The following is a 22,776-nucleotide window of genomic DNA, read 5'->3' on the forward strand; positions in this document are numbered from 1 at the left end:
AAAAGTGCGCAGCGCAGGTCAAAGCGCAACTAGCGCACGACCTGCGCACGATCGGCGCACCCTATGCTAAAGATAGGGTGCGCCGATCGCAGGCGCCGCTGTCCGCTAGGAGGCGGCGCTACAAGGAAGGGGCGGGCACGCCGGGCAGAGAGCCGGCTCGGGGGCGGAGCTACCCCCGGCCGTGCGCGCGCTGAAAATGCGCTAATGTGAAACCGGCCTTATTGTGACAAATTGAAATTGAGATTTTATTTCCACACCGAAAAATAATTTCAGGGTTGTTCTTGATTCTGTGATGAATTTACAGACATGGGTGGTCAATAACTAGCCGTAGCAGTCACATCCATGTCCAGCCAGAAGTACTGCGAAGGTTGGCCATAAGTAGGGTCTAGTAGGACCTGTATCATTGTAAAACTGAAAAGCACATTTGTACTGAAACAGAAGTATCGTCGTGGATTAGACCAATGATCAGCCTATTGAGAGTTCAAATCCCATAGTGAGTAAAAAAAGGAAAAAAACAGTTTGATAAAATTTCTAAAACTGTAAAAACACACACAAAAAAATTTACCATTAAAAATGTATTTTTTATGTTAAAGTAGACATATTGGTAATGCTGTGTCCACTATGACCTGAGCATAAAACAGTCATGTTACTTTACCTACACTGTAATAAAAATAAACATTAAAGAAAAGCAGATTTTTTATCAGACTGCCTCACCAAAAGTGAATTAAACTTTGATTAAAATGTATATATAGCAAACGGTCATCACTGAAAATGTTTCTCATTTTCCCCCACTTGGGCGGGTCAAGGCGTGAATGAACGCTCTTCCTTCCTCAGCTGTAAGCCCTTTCCACTCACCCTTCGACCGGGAGAATCAGAAAAAGAGTAGGAACCTGGGCTCCAGAGCAGGCATGAACTCATTCTGGGGTTACATAGCTTGGCTTCCAGCATCGCAGCTCTGTGATTCTTTGGTCCCCCATGCACACCCTCAGTTAATGATCCTCCTACATGTTCACCTATTGAATTCTTATTACGACTTTTCCTTCTATTATGTGGTCAAGTCTGCTCAGCATGATGGTTCTCCCTAAGGGGCTTGGCAGAACCTAGTGGGTTTGATCCAAAGATCTCATTATATCATCCAATCAGTAGCAGTTCTGAGTGGTATGTACAGATCACAGGGATTTATTCAATGCAAGATTATAAATCCCGTCCGTCCCATAGGTGGTGATAATAGCCCCAAGACAGAAAAGGCACTATGCACAAACAATAAAAAATCATTCATTTATTGATAAATATTAAAAAACAAACAAACATGGAAAACCTCTGTTATAAGACACGTACAAAGCTATGTAAATCCAAGAGATCATTAATATTGGACAATGGAGAGATCATAAATGTTATACAATTGATGAAAATGCTATGGAAAAAATACAAATATGGAAAAAATATTTTTTACCATACAGTAAGCCATATGAATATGTACCTATAGCTCAAAATAGCAATCATGGTAATACAAATTCAAAAAAAGTCTCCACATGGACACCATACCACCAAGAGCAAAACTCACTCTCCCTTCAATTGTCCGAAGCCGCTAGGTAGCGATCCTTGGCTTACTGTATGGTAAAAAATATTTTTTCCATATTTGTATTTTTTCCATAGCATTTTCATCAATTGTATAACATTTATGATCTCTCCATTGTCCAATATTAATGATCTCTTGGATTTACATAGCTTTGTACGTGTCTTATAACAGAGGTTTTCCATGTTTGTTTGTTTTTTAATATTTATCAATAAATGAATGATTTTTAATTGTTTGTGCATAGTGCCTTTTCTGTCTTGGGGCTATTATCACCACCTATGGGACGGACGGGATTTGTAATTGCTTAGAGGCACTTGATTATTATTGGTTGGATTTCATGTTGATCTAATGCTAGATTATAGCCTGCACCTACAGAGAATACCTTTTTCACGGGAAAAAAAAATAATTCAATCTCTGATCCCCATCATGAATGGAATTCAGTGGGACATAATGGTCCATTCAGTGTAGTGTACGTGCAGCCCAGACATCTAAGGACGTCACAAATCTTTTATTTTTCTCAATCTGAGGCCTCTTTCACACGTCCGTGTCTCCGGTATGTGTGGTGACTGTTTTCACACGTACCGGAGACACGTACTTATGGAGACCGATTCAGATGAATGGGTCTGTGCACATGTCAGTGTGTTTCCATGGACTGTGTGTCAGTGTTCAAAACACGCTGACATGTCCATTTTTTGCCGTCAGCACGGACGGCAAAACGTCCCGCACACAGAGAACACATTGATGTCCTCCGTGTGACACGCATCGGCAAATATGTGCTACAGTAAGCGCTGTTCCCCGGCGGCAGGTGCTGAAGCTGGCTGTCATCAACAACAGCAGGTGGGGGCTTTTGGGATTGTTACCCCCATCATCCAACACCTGCCGCTAATAAAAGTGACGGTAGGTGCGGGGTATTCCACACCCCCACCTGCTGTCGTTCGGACTTTAATATAACGCTCATCATTCTCCTCTGCTCCCTGACAGAGCAGGGGAGAATGATAAGAGTTGGCTTCAGCACCTGCTGCTGGGGAGCAGCGCTTAATGTAGCGCTTATTCCCCGGCGGCTGTCCGTGTGGTACTGATGTGGCACACGGTTGCCACACACAGTACACACTTGGACACGGATATCTCCAGTACCAGTTTTTCCGGTACATGAAATAAACAGATGTGTGAAAGAGGCCATATATGGCAGAATTAGTGTCACTAATCCATCTAAGAACCTGGACATGTTGGAGTTCTGTTCGTTATCATTTCATTACATGCCAGACAATATGCGCTACCAAATAAGAATTGCAAAGCACCTCCACCAACAAAATTGAGAAAGATCTTTCAGCCTCTTAATCCTTTCAGTATTTGGGCCAGGCAAATTTTTTTTCTTTTGTCAAATTAGGCACGGGCTCCTCTCCTAAATCGTTCCCTGCTCTCAACTCCTTTAAGTTTCAGCTTGGCAAGCAAACCTCCCCTTAACCCAAAGAGACTATACTTTACCATGTGGTGTCTCGGGCTGTTCGTGGTAATAGCCCTGCTGGATTGTTAGTTGGCATCATTTAAGGTCAGAACTATGATGGTATCTGATTTTCTTTGAACCTCCAACTTTCATTCTTATGGTGTCGTCTGGGCAAATCAAAATTTTACCAGTAGGTTAATACTGTATTTTAGAAAATAAGAAATAAAATTATACTTGCCTATCGTCACGTACTTGGATGCAGTGCACTCTACTCTGTGGTCTGTATTTTGTGGTCTGGATTTACACCAGAAGTGGGACATCGCCATTAATTTTTAGCAGCATGCAGTGGTCTATGCTGGCTCAAGACAAGAGCCAGTAGGAAAGTATAGCTTCATATGTCATTTCTAACATTCCAAGCTACTGGTAAAATGTTAAATTTGCCTGGACAACCCCTTTAATGACAATATTCTAAGCAAATACTTTCACTTTGGTTTCTTTGGCACTGGTCCAAGAATTTCACGTCTGACGGAGCAGTATAGATGCCTCCGGACGTGCTGCTTAAACATGATCCTATTCCATTATTCCTAGCTGGATTATTGAGATGAGGTGACTGATTTGAAGGCAGCAATTCAGGTCAGGCCTCCTGGACACTCAATCAAGGTGCCCAAATGCTAAAAGGATGCAAAGATGAGCTTTTTAAATGCGGCAGGTTAAATGTATGCTTCTGGAACTGAAATTAAAGTAGCTGCTGGCACCAGACTTGCTCTCCAATAGATCTTTGTTAAAGGATTTAAAGTGTACTCATTCCAATTACAGAGCCTCGAAACAACCCTGCATTATTACTTTTTGTCACTCAAATATGAAAAATCACTATCAAATGTAAAGGGTCTCGAACCAAGAAATCATATAAAAAAACCCTAAAAACGATACTTTATTATTAAAAGACCAAATGTCACACCACAAAGTGAACAAAACTAAACAACAACGTGTCCAATAACATCCAATTACAAAAAACATGTAATGGGGGTTACCTAGGAGTCCCTAATACAGTCTAACGCTCAATCCTTCCTTACCGCGGAGGTTGGCACCCTAGGGGGAACGTTGTGGCGCCCCCGCTCAACGGTGGCTGTCCCTAGGGACCCTGATGAACCCTGCAGCCACTAGGGATCCCTTCCCCGATGCTAAAGGGACCCCTATCATTAGACAGAGATCAACTATAATAAGGAGGACCCTAATCCCCAAAAGGATTAAAAACAAAAGGAACACATTAATATACTGGCATTAAAGTGATGGCATCGTGGTGACGTGATTCAAATAAATACAGTAGAGAAGGTCCACAGCATATAGAGTATCAAATATCATTTACATGAGGTTAGATCCAAATGGCACAGAAATGCAAACTCAACAAATGGTGAATCACTAAATAGCCAAAAATTTGCATGCAAAATGACAATGATCATGCAACTAGATTAGAAATACGGTGCCATTAGATACATAATTCAAACACTCAGTGATCAATGCTGCAGATACTCATCATGTCACACGCCATCTGCCATATACGTGAAGCGCCTCGACGCGTTTCGCCCCATCTGGGCTCATCAGGAGGGCCGATCTCAATAACAATAGTGTCCTGATGTGGTATAGTAGATGTGCTGGCATGATAGCCCTTATTTTATAGTTACCGCCACAGCGTTCGCCAGCTCCGGATGCTATGAAGGGACACACCCCCTTAACGCTACTGCGCATGTCCCGACTCAAAAAGACTCACCCATTGGTTATAGAGTCTTTTTGAGTCGGGTTCATCAGGGTCCCTAGGGACAGCCACCGTTGAGCGGGGGCGCCACAACGTTCCCCCTAGGGTGCCAACCTCCGCGGTAAGGAAGGATTGAGCGTTAGACTGTATTAGGGACTCCTAGGTAACCCCCATTACATGTTTTTTGTAATTGGATGTTATTGGACACGTTGTTGTTTAGTTTTGTTCACTTTGTGGTGTGACCTTTGGTCTTTTAATAATAAAGTATCGTTTTTAGGTTTTTTTTATATGATTTCTTGGTTCGAGACCCTTTACATTTGATAGTGATTTTTGTTATTAATTCGGAATTGGAATGGCCAGTTTTCTTACAGGTCCGGTTAATTCGGATATATGGATGGAGGATGCAAATCAGGCGTTCAACGTTGGTGGTACTATAGAGAATAATACTGGCCCACAGGCATTAAAGAATCTGTTCAACGAAACATATGTTGGTTATAAAAACTATCTTAAATCCTGGTGGGAGATTAGGACACTGGAAAATTATCTGAAAAATCGTATTGTACCAAGAGGGCTTAGAATTAATATTAGTCCTTCCCAAAGAGTTGCCTCACCTGAATTTTTGAATATCTGGACAAAGGAATCTATTGAGGCATCATTAAGGTTTATGCAAATCCTATTAGCAGAAGAAAAGAAAATATTTGAGAGGTCTAATAGCCAACTCAATATACTAATTGAGCAAACTCTCAAGCATAAAACGGACCCTGATTTTGCCAGGAGGGAAGGATTGTTACAAACCTCTGTAGAGATATCAGGCCCTTCTGAAGGAAAGAAAACACCTTCAGTTTCAAAGGGATCTGAGGGATTTCAGTGAGAACCAAGTTTTCAATTTTCAAACAAAGACAGTCAGAGGCATCGTCGTCTGACTTAGAAGTCTCAGATACAGAAAGAGCAGACAGTGTACCATCATTCAGAGGTACTTTCCCGAAACAAAGATGGCAGGGTGGAAGGGGGAGAAGAAAGGGAAGAGGGTCATACAGGGGCAGTATGAGACAAGAAGTATCTTACTCAAAAGTAAATATGTCATTGGTACCTGCGGGACCGTCTTCCTTGACTACCCCCTCCTCCATTACACCCTTATCCTCTTCGTCCTCTTTTTTGGAGCGGGGTGCGAGGGCAGGCTATCATCTAAGAACCCGGTTCAACTAACTAAGGGTCAAATTATAAATCTATCCTCGCACACCTTAAGTAAAGAAGAATCTATTGTGCTATCAAGAGGACTGAATTTTGTCCCCACTAACAGTTACAACTGTTTTGAGTGGGTGAAGGACCTCAATCTGTTCTGCAGAAAACTAAAATGGAAAAAATTTTTTAGACATAATGACCGGGAGGAGTGCCATAGACAAGGCCTTAGTGATGAGGACATTGAGAGTTACCAAGCACTCATGGGTCTCCTCAGAGAGAATGAGAATCTCCCAGTGGATGGAAAAGGTCCCTTTACTAAACTTAAAAACAAGAGTGAAAAGATGCCACCTCAAGGGGATACTAAGAACATTGACATTTTTGCATCACTAGTTGAGAGGGATCTCAAAAGGATTATGAAAAGAACTAACTGGGATGATGAGGAGAATCTGGCAATGGGGGAACGGGATGCCCTCATGGGTCTGAAGAGAAATGACCATTTGATTATTAAATCATCTGATAAAGGTGGTAACCTCGTGATTATGAATCATCTAGAATATCGCAAGATGTGTCTAAACATTCTGCAGGACGCCTTCACCTATGAGGTCCTGAAGGTGAGTCCACTATTGGACTATAAGGCAGAACTTAGAACCTTAGTTGATGAGGCTCTTTTGAATGAATTAATCTCTAAAACTGAATCTGATTTCCTTGTACCCAAGTTCCCATTGATGGCGACATTTTATGCACTTCCAAAAGTACATAAAGGTATAGATCCTTTGAAAGGACGCCCAATTGTCTCAGGGGTGGACTCCCTGATACAAAATTGTGGGATCTATGTAGATCAAATTCTGCGTCCATTTGTGACCTCACTCCCCTCATATCTGAGGGACACGTCGGACCTATTACTAAAACTGGAAGGTATCCATCTTGAGGAAGGTACTTGGCTGGGGTCTATTGATATAGAAGCATTATACAGTAGTATCCCACACCAGGAAGGGATCAGCAGTGTTGAACATTATCTACAGCAAAGGTCAATTGCTTGCAGAAAGCATAATAGCTTTGTATCATCTCTTCTCAATTTCACCCTCACACGCAATGTTTTCACCTTCGACGGTAGGTTTTTCCACCAGCTCAGGGGCACCGCGATGGGGAGCCCCTGTGCCCCGTCGTATGCTAATCTGTTCCTGGGCTGGTGGGAGGAGACTATTGTGTTCGGAGGTGACACTAAATGGTGGCAGCAACACATCTCTATGTGGTATCGTTATATAGATGATGTTTTTGTTGTATGGTCAGGATCGAAACAACAATTTGAGTTGTTCGTCAATGAGCTTAATCATAATGTTATCAATCTCAGATTTACCTTTGAAATTGAGAAGCAAGAACTGGCCTTTCTGGATATTGAAATCAGGAGAGAATCTTTCGGGAATATTTCAACGAGTATTCATCTTAAACCTACTCGTACCAACAGTCTGCTTCACTGGCAGAGTCATCACCCTGTCCCTCTCAAGAGAGGAATCCCTAAAGGCCAGTTCCTTAGACTGAGGAGAAATTGTTCGAGAAATGACCTCTTTTATAGTCAGGCTGGGGACATGTATAACAGATTTAGGGAAAAGGGATATCCGACACATGTCTTGGATACAGCACTAAACTTTGCTGAAAGAGCGGATAGGCAGCAACTCCTACAGAAACGTACTGAACAGGATACATCTGAAATAGTGAGAATTATAGGTACATTTGATGATAAACATCAAGAAGTTAGGAGAATTATTGCAAGACATTGGGATATTCTGAGATTAGATCCGGATATTGGAAGTCTGATAGGCGAACGCCCCAATATTACATTCAGGAAAGGGAAGTCCATTAGAGACATGCTAGTACATAGTCAATACAAGAGACCGGAACCAAAGGGCACTTGGCTTGAGAGGAAACCTATTGGTTTTTTCAAGTGTGGGGACTGTAGCCTTTGTAGATGGATGAAGCCCAACAAATTCTTTTGTAGTGCTGCCACGGGGAAGACCTTCTACCAACGCAATTTCTCAAACTGTAAGACCACTGGAGTGATCTATCTGGCCACTTGCTCTTGCCCTAAGGATTATATTGGGAAGACGAAGAGGGAATTCAGACGTAGAGTAGGCGAGCACATGGGAGACATCAGGAACGGGAGAGACACCCCCTTGGCTAAGCACATGCAATTATTCCACAATAATTCCCTTGCTGAGGTCAGGTTCACGATTATTGAGGTAGTGAATATTAATCCCAGAGGAGGTAATACGGATAAAACCATCCTGAAAAGAGAGTGTGAATGGATATTCAGGATGGAGAGTCGTGAACCGAGGGGACTAAATGAACAACTTTCCTTTGCCTGTTTTTTGTGATTTTTCTTCCTTCTTCACGGGTCTGCTATATATTAATTTTTATACTAAACCCGGATATAGTTCATATGAGGACCAAATGTAAGACTGGACTGTTTTCCTAATTCTTGTTAAGGTCTAGTTTAAAGACCTACATGGATCTACCATGACAAATTCTTTTGATGATTATTTCCCCCTTATATTATTAGGGACTTGACACCCCGCTCTGAGACCACCCAGATGATCAAGGTAGTTTGAGGTCTGATATTGGCCAATCACAGATTTATGTATTGGCGTAACATACACTAATAAAGGATTTAATGCACCTACTAACAGGGTGTCTTATCTGGCACCATATTTAAGAGATGAACACGGGCATTAAAATGTATGTTACTTATGAGGATAGTAGTATATATTGCCTCTGCTCTGTTAATATAAAGTATCGTGTTTAATCATAGATGTATACATTGGCCAAATATATATACATAAATAGAGGACAGAATGCACCTATTAACATGATGCTTTTTATCATGGATCTACACTGTATGTGTCTCATCTGGTACCATATTTAAGAGACGAACATGGGCTTCAATTGTCTGTCATTTGTGGAGCTAGCGGTATACATTGCCTCTGCTCTGCTGGATTGGAGGATCGGGTTCACCTGTTTCTATTGTGCTTTGTTCTGGATGCTTTCTGCCGGCTTTCATTGAGTGCTATGTACCCGCTCTGAATGCGGGCATTGAATGGCCGATGGTGGACATGCGCAGTAATAGGGATGTATGATAGTGGTGCTTCCAAGCTGGATCCTGCACGGTGGACACGTTTGTGTTATGGATGAAGTAAGTGCGCTTTTGAGAGGCCGCGGCTCTGCACAGTGAGATTCACCTTTGACCTACCCGGAAATAATAAAATCAGTTCCGGGTTGTACATACGCAAGCCCCATACTTTGGTATATTGATGAGCGACATGCGTGTTAGGAATTAGGTCAAACTGACCCGTATTCATCAATACATGTTCCTGTTAACACATATCCATCCCCCGGGACTTTGCGCGTTTATCATCAAACGCAGTATAATACGGGGGTAGGGTGGGTTTGCCTTTACACCCGTGACAGGGGCGTTATCTAAGTCATGATAGGCATACTCGATGTGAGGAAATGAATGAGACACTCTATAACCAATGGGTGAGTCTTTTTGAGTCGGGACATGCGCAGTAGCGTTAAGGGGGTGTGTCCCTTCATAGCGTCCGGAGCTGGCGAACGCTGTGGCGGTAACTATAAAATAAGGGCTATCATGCCAGCACATCTACTATACCACATCAGGACACTATTGTTATTGAGATTGGCCCTCCTGATGAGCCCAGATGGGGCGAAACGCGTCGAGGCGCTTCACGTATATGGCAGATGGCGTGTGACATGATGAGTATCTGCAGCATTGATCACTGAGTGTTTGAATTATGTATCTAATGGCACCGTATTTCTAATCTAGTGGCATGATCATTGTCATTTTGCATGCAAATTTTTGGCTATTTAGTGATTCACCATTTGTTGAGTTTGCATTTCTGTGCCATTTGGATCTAACCTCATGTAAATGATATTTGATACTCTATATGCTGTGGACCTTCTCTACTGTATTTATTTGAATCACGTCACCACGATGCCATCACTTTAATGCCAGTATATTAATGTGTTCCTTTTGTTTTTAATCCTTTTGGGATTAGGGTCCTCCTTATTATAGTTGATCTCTGTCTAATGATAGGGGTCCCTTTAGCATCGGGGAAGGGATCCCTAGTGGCTGCAGGGTTCATCAGGGTCCCTAGGGACAGCCACCGTTGAGCGGGGGCGCCACAACGTTCCCCCTAGGGTGCCAACCTCCGCGGTAAGGAAGGATTGAGCGTTAGACTGTATTAGGGACTCCTAGGTAACCCCCATTACATGTTTTTTGTAATTGGATGTTATTGGACACGTTGTTGTTTAGTTTTGTTCACTTTGTGGTGTGACCTTTGGTCTTTTAATAATAAAGTATCGTTTTTAGGTTTTTTTTATATGATTTCTTCACTCAAATATGAGTAAAAACAATTATACACACCGCTGTGAAAATAAAGCTATATTTTATCTCTTAGAATACGGCGATAAAAGTCCAAATTATTTTCACTAAAAGTAGTGAAAAACAAAAAAAAGTATCAATCTCGAATCTCTATGATTTGTTCTAACTTAAAGAATATAGTTGTCTTATCACTTTTACTGGATAGCAAAAGGTGTAAAATAAACATTAGGAACAATTCCTAAATTGTTGCTTTTTGTTCTTTGTCTTCCAAAAATTGTAATAAAAATGGATAAAAAAAAGATATGTACCATATTTTTCAGACTATTAAGATGTACTGGACCATAAGACGCACCCCAAATTTTCAGAAGGAAAATGGGGACAAAGAAAAATAAATGTGTCAAATGGAGGTCCGTCTTACAGTCCTGAATTCAGCTTACCCGGGGAGGGGATTGGCAGCACTGGTAGCAGGAGTCGGACGATTCTTCGGTTGGTCCAACTCAGCAGGGCGATGCTCTCCTATCCCAGCCTGGTTCGGTGGTGCGGGGGGCTATGGTGACATTTTGTGAAAGCCCGGAGCCCCCGCTCTTCTATTGCCTCGATGCTGTGGTCTCCAGAAAAATGGCCCCCGGAGGCTGTGCATGCGCAGATTGAGATGTCGTCCCGAGATCTCGGAGCCAAGAGCTCAATCTGCGCATGCACCGCCGGAGGCGGCCATTTTCCCGGAGGCCAAATTGATTCCCCAGGTGCAGATTGAGATCTTGGAGCTGAGATCGCAATCTGTGCATACGCTGTCTCTGGCGGTGATTTTCCCCGAGGCCACAGCATCGAGGCAATAGAAGTGCGGGGCTCTGGGCTTTCAAAAAATGTCGCCGGAATCCCCCTGCACCGTCGCACCAGGCTGGGATGGGAGCGAGATCATCACCCTGCAATGTCAGACCACCGAAAGAATCGTCTGGCTCCTGCTGCCACCATGCTAAGTACATTCTGACTATAAGGCGCACCCTCTTTTCCCCCAAAATTTTGACATCCAGCTCCCACTTAACTTCACCTTTTCCCTTACCCACAGAAGTAACATCCAGAGCTCCTATTACCGGTATAACATCAAAGTGTCCACAGAAAATATATTGAGGCAGTATACTTACATCTAGGGGTTCTCATCTTGCCCCCTTTTATTATTCTAATATCAAGCATGCCAGCTTCAAGGTACCCTATAACTGGCAGTATCATCCTAATGTACCAAGGTGGCAGACAGCCGCAAGTCACATATCACGGGCCTGCAAGCCACATGTGACTACCAATGTCCAGGTTAGAAACGTCTGACCTAATAGCACTGACTTACAGCCTCTTTATGAGTCTCCAATGAATATTTCACTAAAAATAAATCTTTTATAGTTTACAAAAATTGACACTAAAACATAAATCTATGGAGTAGTTGCCTTTAACCGCAATGCACAACATAGTGGCCTATCATCATAATCTATTAACCTCTGCTTTGAAATCTATTCTTGCCAAAACTGCCCTGAATCGGTTTTTAAATACTTTAATTTTAGTACAATTTGTGTAGAAATGAAATAAAAACGTAAAATATATTTCAACGTGTTGTAATAATTGTTTTTTTTGGCAGATGACTGTTTCAGGACTTCAGAGACAGATTTGATATTTTCAGATGTTAAAGCAGTTGATACCACACCAGATACATATGAAGAACATGTTATCTCAGATACACCTCAAGCCCTTCTCAGAAAAAATCCTTTTGGACAGACTGTTAAGCAAAATAGAGAAGACAATAGCGATCAAGAGAAAGAAAGAGCTCACACAGGGAAGAAACCATATTCATGTCCAGAATGTGAGAAATATTTTAAGAAGAAATCAGATTTTTTTAAACATCAGAGAATTCACACAGGGGAGAAGCCGTATTCATGTTCTGAATGTGGAAAGGGTTTTGCTCAGAGAACGCATCTTGTTAGACACAAAAAACATCACTCAGGAGAGAGACCATTTTCATGTTTAGCATGTGGGAAATGTTTTATAGATAAATCAGAACTTGTTAAGCACCAGAAAAGACATAATGGGGAGAAGCCATTTTCATGTTCAGAATGTGGGAAATGTTTTTTAGAGAAATCGGGTCTTCTAAGACATGAAAAAATTCATTCAGGGGAGAAGCCATTTTCATGTTCCGAATGTAGGCAATGTTTTTCATTGAAATCAAGTCTTATTACACATCAGAGAAATCACTCAGGGGAGAAGCCATATTCATGTTCAGAATGTGGCAAGTGTTTTTACAAGAAATCAAACCTTATTAGACATCAGAGAACACATACAAGGTAGAAGCAATATGCAGAAAATGTTTTACAGAGAAAAAGTCTTGTTACACAATACAGATCTCTCACAGGGGAATTTTTATTTTTTTCAGTTTTTTAAATCACAGACAAATTTTGCAAGACAAAAGTACAATAACCATCTGCAACGCTCATGCCTACACTGGTTGGTGCAAGCAAGGATTGTGGTCCCACTGTGCCACAAACCAGACTTTACCTTGGAGGGGCGTGACTATGCAGCTACCCTACCATTCAAAAGTTTGGGGTGACCCAGACAATTTTGTGTTTTCCATGAATACTCAGTTTTATTAATCAAATGAGTTGCCAAATTAATTTAAAATGTAATCCAGACATTGACAAGGTTTGAAAAAGATTTTTATTTTAAATAATAATTTACTCCTTCAAACTTTGCTTTCCTCAAAGAATGCTTCCTTTGCAGCAATCACAGCATTGCAAGCCTTTGGCATTCTAGCAGTTAATTTGCTGAGGTAATCTGGAGAAATTTCACCCCATGCTTCCAGAAGCCCCTCTCACAAGTTGGTTTGGCTTGATGGGCACTTTTTGCGTACCATACGGTCAAGCTGCTCCCACAACAGCTCAATGGGGTTGAGATCTGGTGACTGCGCTGGCCACTCCATTACACTTAGAATACCAGCTACCTGCTTCTTCCCTAAATAGTTCTTGCATAATTTGGAGTTGTGGTTTGGGTCATTGTCCTGTTGTAGGGTGAAATTGGCTCCAATCAAGCGCTGTCCACAGGATATGGCATGGCGTTGCAAAATGAAGTGATAGTCTTCCTTATTCAAAATCCCTTTTACCTTGTACAAATCTCCCAGTTTACCAGAACCAAAGCCAACCCCAGACCATCACATTACCTCCAACATGCTTGACAGATGGCGTCAGGCACTCTTCCAGCATCTTTTCAGTTCTGCGTCTCACAAATGTTCTGTGTGATCCAAACACCTCATATTTGGATTTGTCTGTCCATAACACTTTTTTCCAATCTTCCTCTGTCCAATGTCTGTTGTTGTGAACACTTGTGACCTGACTTCTGAGTTTGGGCTCCCTCTGGTGGTTGCTGTGGGTAATGGAGCTGGTTGGGTTGACAGAAGTCAATCACTCAGTAGTCAAAACTCAGTAGTTACTCAGATGTGGGGAGGAGAGTTATGCAATCCTTTCTCCAAAAGTGCAATCTTCCTTCACTTACTATAGAAGCTTTGTCTTCTCTTAACAGGGATATCTCGCAGGAGGAGGTTTTGGATGTCCTTCTCTTCCCAATGGTAAATCCCCCGGTCCAGATGGACTAACGTATTTCTACTATAAAACATATAGCACCATACTAACCCCGCACTTAGTCAAGTTATTTAACAAATTCTTGACAGGCTTGCCAATTCCACCCACCATGCTTCACTCTTATATCACCCTTATTCCCAAACCAGGAAGGGACCCTTTAGAATGTGACAATTATAAGCCTATAGCCTTACTTAATGCAGACTTAAAATTTTTTACCAAATTGCTGGCTCTACGGTTGTCTACCCTGCTTCCCCTTTTAATTCTTAAAGACCAAGTGGGTTTGTTACATGCAGACAGGGGGAGATAACACAAGAAAGGTAATCAGCCTTATTTTATTGATCAATAAAATAGAGAAATCAGCACTTTTACTTAGCTTAGATGCTGAAAAGGCTTTTGATCGTCTTGGGTGGCCATTTACGTTTCAAACACTGGCTCATTTTGGCATTTCGGGACCTTTTATAACCGCCCTAAAAAGTTTGTACACACACCCATCGGCGGCTGTAAAGTTACCCCATGCATTGTCTCAGCCTTTTCCAATTTTTAATGGCACCCGTCAGGGTTGCCCACTCTCTCCATTACTCTTCGTTATATGTATAGAACCACTAGCTGCGGCTATACGCCTTGACCCAAACATGTCTTTATTTGCTGATGACGTGCTCTTAACTCTGACCCAGCCAAATACAACCCTACCCAGTCTGCATTCACTTCTAAAACAGTTTGGCCAGCTCTCGGGTTATAAAATAAAGCAAAAACGGAGGCTCTTCCCCTTAATATTCCAGACAGATCATTAAGCTCCTTAAAAGATAATTATAACTACAAATGGCAGGATACTGCCCTGAAATATTTGGGAGTGCAGCTGACCTCTAGATACAACTTATTATTCAAACATAATTACCCCCAATTGTTTTCGGAATTGAAACAAATACTTAATAAATGGAATAACTTACCACTATCCCTATTTGGGAGAATATCAGCTGTTAAAATGGCTATTCTCCATAAGCTACTATATTTATTCGAGACTCTCCATTGCGGTCCCCCCTGGAGACCTGAAGGGTATTCAGTCTTCTATCATCCATTTTATCTGGGCCCATAAAAGGCACAGGATCAAAAACCAAATTGTTAGCTAGCAGAGATAGGGGAGGTTTGGGTATCGCCAAATATTATTGGGCAGCTCATTTGAGCTGGTCTGCACCTAGAGCATTCTATAGGTGGATGGAGATTGAGAAGTTGTGGATGGCTCCAATCCACCCCAACTCTTATCTATGGGCAACTACCTCAAATAAACTTGACTCGCACACGTTGGGACCAATATCTTTCACTAAGAGGATTTGGAATACCTGTAGGAAAAAAATTCCCACTGATGTCGAAATGCTCTCCACTAACCTCCTTTTTGTTTAATCCCAAACTACCAGACAGCTTTAGGGGGAACTTGATTAAGTTTTGTTTTGCTGATATAGTTGATAGTCACTCTAGATCCTTGTTACCTTTTGATAAGATGCAATCGAGCTTCAACTTACCTTCAAACTCTTTCTATCTGTATTTACAAATTAGGCATTATATGCAGTCTCTTTACTCTTCCTTAGTAGTCTCCAAACCAACCCGCTTTGAGAGGCTCTGCAGGGCAGGAGTATCGACCAAGGGTCTTATATCTGATATCTATAGGATTTTATTAGACCCGTGTCCGGAGGAGTCTCCCAGACACTCCTATATGGACAGGTGGGAGGGTTTCTTGGGGGAATCTCTCCGGGTGTGTGGCAGGGGGTCTGGAGGAGGGCAATTAAGACTTCCACTTGTTATACGTATAAGGAAAACCAGTTTAAATTACTTATGTTTTGGTATCATACTCCTTCGTTATTGCAGAAATTTAATCCTAATATATCTGGGCAATGTTGGAGATGCGGTTCTGGTGATGGAGACCTAACCCATATTTTTTGGACTTGTTCAATTATACAAGGGTTTTGGAGTAGGGTCAAAACTTTAATCTTCGAAGTTACTGGTCTTCATATTCCATTAGACCCTAAATTCTACTTGCTCAATATCCCCCCATTCCAGATTGGAAGTAGGATTCAGCAGATTCATTTACATCTGACCACAGCCGCAAGATGTTTAATAGCAAGGAAGTGGAGGCTGGCTTATCCTCCGTCACTTGACGAGTTGCATTCCCGCATACAGGACATACGAAGTATGGAACATCTCACTGCTTTAATAAATAATACGTTTGAAAGTTTTGAAGCAACGTGGAATCTGTGGGACGTATACTGGGCTCGGAAGGCTTAGTATCGATATTTACTCAGCAAAATGTGCCATCTTTCCCTGGGATCTTTTATCCTTCCCTCCCTTATGTTTCACTGTCTTGTCAATTATATTTGTCTCTATTATGTTCGTTAACTGTTTTGCATTGAATGATTTCATGCATTCTACCTTGATGTGTTATCATTCTGTAAATTTCTATTGGAAAATCAATAAATATCCAGTTATATAAACAAAACTCAGTAGTTGCTCACAGGCTGAAAGAGAATGTTGCCCAGGCATCTTCCCATTGGTGGAGATGCCTTAAGTACCAGTTGCTTCTTAGCAATAGGCAGGGGACACATTAGGAATGTGCACACTGTCTCTTTAAGATTCAGGAAGGGCAGGCGTAAGTATACAGCCAGGAAGTATGCACACAGCAAGCAGAGGATACACGGTATACAGCAAGCACAGGACAGAAATCCTTGCATGGCCAAGAGTGGTGGCGGCGGCATGGTTGCTCAGTGGTTAGCACTGCAGCTTTGCAGCGCTGGGGTCCTGGGTTCAAATCCCACCAAGGACAACATCTGCAAGGATGTTTGAATAAAGAGTTTATTTTATCCCTGAATAGTTGTGCCGGAATCTTTCCACATTTTTCATCTACCTTCCTGTGATGACCAGTGGAAACGGTACCCTCAGGAGGAACTCCGTTCCAAAACTTCCAGCTACACATTCTTCGTCCCTCTCCCTGCATCTCAGCAAGAGATGAGTTACATGACCTTATTTCTGACCTTTCGTGCTCTCGCTCTCCCCCCATTTATCTGCATTTTCCAGCTTTACCATGGCATGATCCCAGTGTACAAGACTAAGCTCTTCCATTAGTCAAGGAAATGTAGGTTTTCTAAACTTCCAGGTGTTTATATTTCCCCTTTTTAATATTTTGTTGAATATTGCTTCGAAATGCTCTATATTATGCTGCCCAATTGCTCACAGTCCTGCAGATCTGATTGTCACGAGTGCACTGTTCGTGGTCACCTAGCGGCTCAAAAAATGCCTACCACGAACAAGCTTGGAGCTAGCCAGTCCATTCAACAAACAACAAGGGGTTACCTTTAACTGCTGTACAAGAATCTGGACTCACATAGGGACCCCAGGGCTGGTGCCATGGAGTCAGCTGCTGTTCGGTGGGCAAGTTAGTTGGCAAAAAGGATAGTCAATTATCTGCATCAGAACCAATTGGTATGATTAGGTACAAAATTATCAGGAGAATAGTCCGTAAACAAGTTGAAGGCAGAATTGGGAATATCCAGTAAAACACAGGAGTGAAGATATATACAACACCAAAGCTAATTAGGCTATAACCAGAGCCACAAGTCCCACAAGTAAAAGAGGCTATCAAATAGTCTTATAGAAACAGAAAAGCCAGCTCACCAAAACTCCAGGTGCAAGGAACTCCATCCTGAGAAGACATGTTAATATAAAAAAAGAGTCTTCAAGTTTATCCATTAAACATGATAAGCTCCTAGACCGCACTATGGTGCACACTAGGCCTCTTGTGTCCCAGTGTGCACCATGGTGCGGTCTAGGAGCTTATGTTTTCAATGGATTGAATAAACTTGAAGAAATTTTATTTGAAGGAGCTGGAGCAAAGACTTTTTTCTCTTATCAAAGTCTCCTTCCATCAGTTGTTGATGTATTAAAGTGTGAATAGAAACAGGCACCAGCACAATAGGTACATGGATATGGTATCTAGTTTATTTTTCGTTGAATTACGGATAAACCTTACAGCTTTTAGCGCAAGCTGAAGACTGCATGTCATTGAATGTCTCGATAGTTCTTTGGGTTCAAGATGCTCAACATAACCCTAGAAATGAATTCCTTGAGGGATGTAGGTTACAAAATGCATTCACTTGTGTGTGATTTCTGCTCTTTTGGCATGTCAGGTGCTCTGCAAATGCCACATGGCATTCCTTGTCTAATACAGCCAAATTTTGCACTAAAACTCTAATAATGCTCTTTCCGTAGTGAATCTTGCCATGTACCCAAACAGTAATATCTGACAAAATACAGTGGATACACCCCCTTTTTTATAATTCCAAGTTTTTGTCATATAAAAAAAATCAAATCAAAAAGAGGCAGGGGCAGCACGATGGCTCAGTGGATAGCACTGCAGCGCTGGGGCCCTGGGTTCAATTCCCACCAAGGACAACATCTGCAAGGAGTTTTCATGTTTCTCCCCGTGTTTGCGTGGGTTTCCTCCGGGTACTCAGTTTTCCTCCCACATTCATAAGACATACTTGGGTTTTTTGTTTTTCACATTCACTAAGTGCTAAAACGGACCTGCCATTATGATTCCCCACGTTAATACGAGTTTGCAGTTACCAAACATTAACTACAATGTCCCAAAACCTAATCAAAAGGGCACTTCACACAATTATATTACACAAATCCCATAAATGTAGCATGGAACAAAGAAGAGATCCCAATAATGTTAAAAGATCATTTTATTCAAAAATTTTAAAATGACAAAAGCATAATGCCGTTTAGGGGACGCCGTAAACACTCAAAAAATCATCATGAGGAGGAAATATAAATGAACAGGACTAAAACATGTGTGAACCAATCACATAACAATACATGTCAATTATATCAAATAATACAATCCTGATTCCATACTGTCAAAGACCATATGTTATGTCCAAACAAGATGAATATAGTCAAAAATGTCCCTCCCCAAAAGTGTAAGGAAAACCACTCTGTGAGCTAATGGCATATGTGCTGCAAAACCGTGTATAATAACAGACAAGACTGTAGGGAGATTCAAATTCTCTCCAGTCCTATATAGACATTTTATACACCATCCAATTTCAGCCTGTTATATTGAGGTGTAATCTACACTGGTACAATACTTTATTATTTAAAAACCACAGATGTGGTACACACCGGAAAAATGTGACAGTAATAGAAAAAATGAAAAATAAGTGTTCAAAATTAAACCCACACTAGGGTAACCCCTACGAGTCCCTATTAGGTAACTATGCTGTACCCTGCCTGGCTGCGGAGGTTGGCACCCTAAGGGGGGAACGTTGTGGCGCCCCCGCTCACGATGGCTATGCCTGGGGGCCCTGATAAACCCTACAGCCACTAGTGGTCCCTTCTACCCAATGTAAGGGAACCCCTCGTTCTAGACAGAGATCAGACCTGCTCTATAGAGGACCCTGTGTCCCAAAAAGAGGTTAAAAACAAATTAGAACACACATGGCAAAAAGTGGCATATTTGAAGTCCCACAGAAAGATACAGGCAAACTTCAAGGCAGACCAATGGGGTATCTCAGTTCAGATCATGCCTAATTCTTATATACACAATAGGGAGAGGCATCTTTTACAGAAATCGATGTAGAAATAGCTGAAAGATGCCATCAATAGTCTCCCACTCATGAAAATTTATATGGGAAACGCAGAGCTGCAACAGCGGTACTTATCTGCGTTTTTCGCCACCTGCCATCAATTTATGAATGCCTCAAACAAATTAGAACACACATGGCATCGAGTGGCATATTGAAGTCCCACAAAAAGATACAGACAAACTTCAAGGCAGCCCAGTGGGGTATCTCAGTTCAGATGATGCCTAGTTCTTATATACACAATAAGGAGAGGCATCTTTTACAAAAATCAATATAGAAATAGCTAAAAGATGCCATCAATAGTCTCCCCTTATTGAAAATATATGGGAAACGCAGAGCTGCAACAGCGGTACTTATCTGCGTTTTTCGCCACCTGCCATCAATTTATGAATGCCTCAACGCGTTTCGCCTTCCAGGGCTCATCAGGAGGCCCGATGCTACGATATTTGGTGTCCAATATAGGTGCACATAGCTTACCGATATTCCATAAGTCTCCACTCTTATAATCTGCCGCGCAGAGCCTAAGCTCCGCCCACTGCAATCCCATTGCCTCTTGCAACACCACCCATTTTCTGCTGCCCCAATCGGTTACCAGATCTCTGATGCACCGTCATGCTAACCAATCACGTGTCCTCACACACAGGGTTCCCCATAGCTCCCCTGTCATCCTGGCTTAGATTGGTTTCTGCACCTAGCCTGCATGCAGCGTCACTGCTGACTCACCAATCCCACCGATCACTGCACCTAAGGCATATTATCATCTCTGCACTTTAACCCCATATGTGCAGCAAACGTTCCACAGACCAGGCGTGTATGCCCACATCGCTACATTTAGGAGCTCATGTCTGACGGTCTCATTTATGAGTGTGTGGATGAAGGAATCCATCGAGTCATCCCTTAGATTTATGCAAATTCTGTTGGCAGAAGAAAAAAAGGTACTTGAGAGGGTCACTGGGGAGTTGAATAAATTGATTGAACGAGTCCTGAAGTTTAAAGGGGATCCCGATTTTAATAGAAGGGAGGGGCTATTGCAAACCTCTGTTGAGAGATATCAGGCTCTATTAAAAGAACGAAAGCATCTTCAGTTCCAGAGGGATCTGAGGGACTTTAGTGATAATCAGGTGTTCAACTACCAGAAAGAAAGACAGTCTGAGGCCTCGTCATCTGATATCGATACCTCCGATACAGAAAGGACGGAGAGGGCATTAGGGGGTACACATCAGTATAGAGATACGCTGTCGAAACAAAGATGGCAAGGTGGGAGAGGCAGATCCATGAGGAAGGGAAGAGGGCCACACAGGGGAGGTACACGAGTGTTAACTCCCTTCTCAGGCCCCAATTTGATATCTGGTTCTGGTTCTGCTCAGTCGTATACTCCTACTGTCTCCTCTGCCTCTTTTTTGGAACAGGGTGCGAGAACGGGTTACCAATTAAGAACTCGGTTCAACCAATAAAAGGTCAGATTGTGAACCTGTCCTCGCACGTTCTTACTACGGATGAGCTGAGTGTCCTCTCGAGAGGCCTAAACTTTGTGCCAGTGAATAGGTTCAACTGCTTCGAATGGGTTAAAGATTTGAATTTGTTTTGTAGAAAACTCAAGTGGAAAAAGTTTTTCAGACACAATAGTCGAGAGGCCTGCAAACAACAGGGCCTCAATGAGGAGGATATTGAAGGATATGAGGCGCTCATTGGACTTTTGAATGAAAATGATAGAGTTCCCACTGCTGGGAAGGGCCCCTTTACTACCTTGAGAAATAAAAGTGAAAGGATGCCGCCTGCAGGTGATATGGGAAATATCGATATATTTGCCAGCTTGGTGGAGAGGGACCTGAAGAAATTAGTAGGACCGGAGTGGGAAAATAAGGATAATTTGTTGGCCAGTGAGCGATTAGCACTTGAGGCCTTAAAGAAAAATGATCAAATAGTGGTTAAACCCTCCGATAAAGGGGGTAATATGGTAATTCTGAACCACATTGAATATCGTGAAATGTGCTATACTATACTGCAGGACAATTCAACATATGAGGTGCTAAAAGAGAACCCCATGGCCTCTTATAGAGAGGAACTGCGGCTGATCCTTAATGGGGCCTTAGCAGAGGGTGTGGTCTCTAAGACTGAATTTGACTTTATTCTTCCTAAGTTCCCTATGGTGGCCACATTTTATGCTTTACCAAAGATACATAAGGGCCTGAATCCCCTGAAGGGGAGGCCGATTGTATCAGGTGTGGATTCGCTGACACAGAATAGTGGCCTGTATATTGACCAGATATTACGTCCCTTTGTGGTTTGTTTGCCGTCATATTTGAGGGATACTTCAGACTTACTGCTAAAATTGGAGGGCGTTCATCTGGAAGGGAATGCTTGGTTGGCCTCCATTGACATAGAAGCACTCTACAGTAACATACCACATGATGTGGGCATTAAAGGCGTGGGACATTTTCTTAGTCAGAGGTCCATAGCGTGTAGAGGGCACAATAGCTTTCTGACCTCCCTTCTGCAGTTTATATTGACCCATAATGCATTCTGCTTTGATGGCAAATTCTACCACCAGCTCAGGGGCACCGCGATGGGGTGCCCTTGTGCCCCTTCGTATGCAAATTTGTTTCTGGGCTGGTGGGAGGAGACTATCGTTTTTGGAGGAGAGGAGAAGTGGTGGCACTGCTTGATTGCTCTGTGGTATAGGTTCATAGATGATGTCTTCATGGTATGGACAGGGGATAAAGATCAATTTGAAGAATTTGTGAGAGAGTTGAATCGAAATAGTGTTAACTTGAGATTTACCTCAGAAATTCAGAAAACGGAAATACCGTTCCTGGACATTAAAATCCAGAAAGATAGGATGGGAGACATCTCTACTAGTATATTTCGGAAACCTACGAGTACGAACAGCTTACTACATTGGCAGAGCCACCATCCAGTCCCTCTTAAGAGAGGTATTCCGAAGGGACAATTCCTACGGTTGAGGAGGAATTGCTCCAGGAATGACCTGTTCCAGAGGCAAGCTGGGGATATGTTCTGTCGGTTTAAGAACAAGGGTTATCCGCAACATGTTCTAGACACTGCATATGATTTTGCAAGAAAAGCAGATAGGTCCAAATTGCTGCAGAAACGTGAGATTAAAGACTCGACGGAATTAATAAGAGTAATTGGGACATTTGACGTCAACCATCAGGAGGTCAGAAAG

General features: G+C 42.2%; 1 protein-coding gene across 1 annotated transcript in view; it reads left to right on the forward strand.

Moving 5' to 3' along the window:
• Positions 1-16,806, forward strand: part of LOC141051167 (uncharacterized) — an 80,036-nt gene extending 63,230 nt beyond the window's left edge. The window contains 1 exon segment of the mRNA XM_073548032.1: positions 11,973-16,806. Coding sequence (XP_073404133.1) covers positions 11,973-12,676 — 704 coding nt within the window. The 3' untranslated portion in view covers positions 12,677-16,806.
• Positions 16,807-22,776: the final 5,970 nt, after the last annotated feature.

The sequence above is a fragment of the Dendrobates tinctorius genome, unplaced genomic scaffold, assembly GCF_039654945.1.
Source record: "Dendrobates tinctorius isolate UK_male_01 unplaced genomic scaffold, ASM3965494v1 ptg000155l, whole genome shotgun sequence".
Lineage (NCBI taxonomy): Eukaryota > Metazoa > Chordata > Amphibia > Anura > Dendrobatidae > Dendrobates > Dendrobates tinctorius.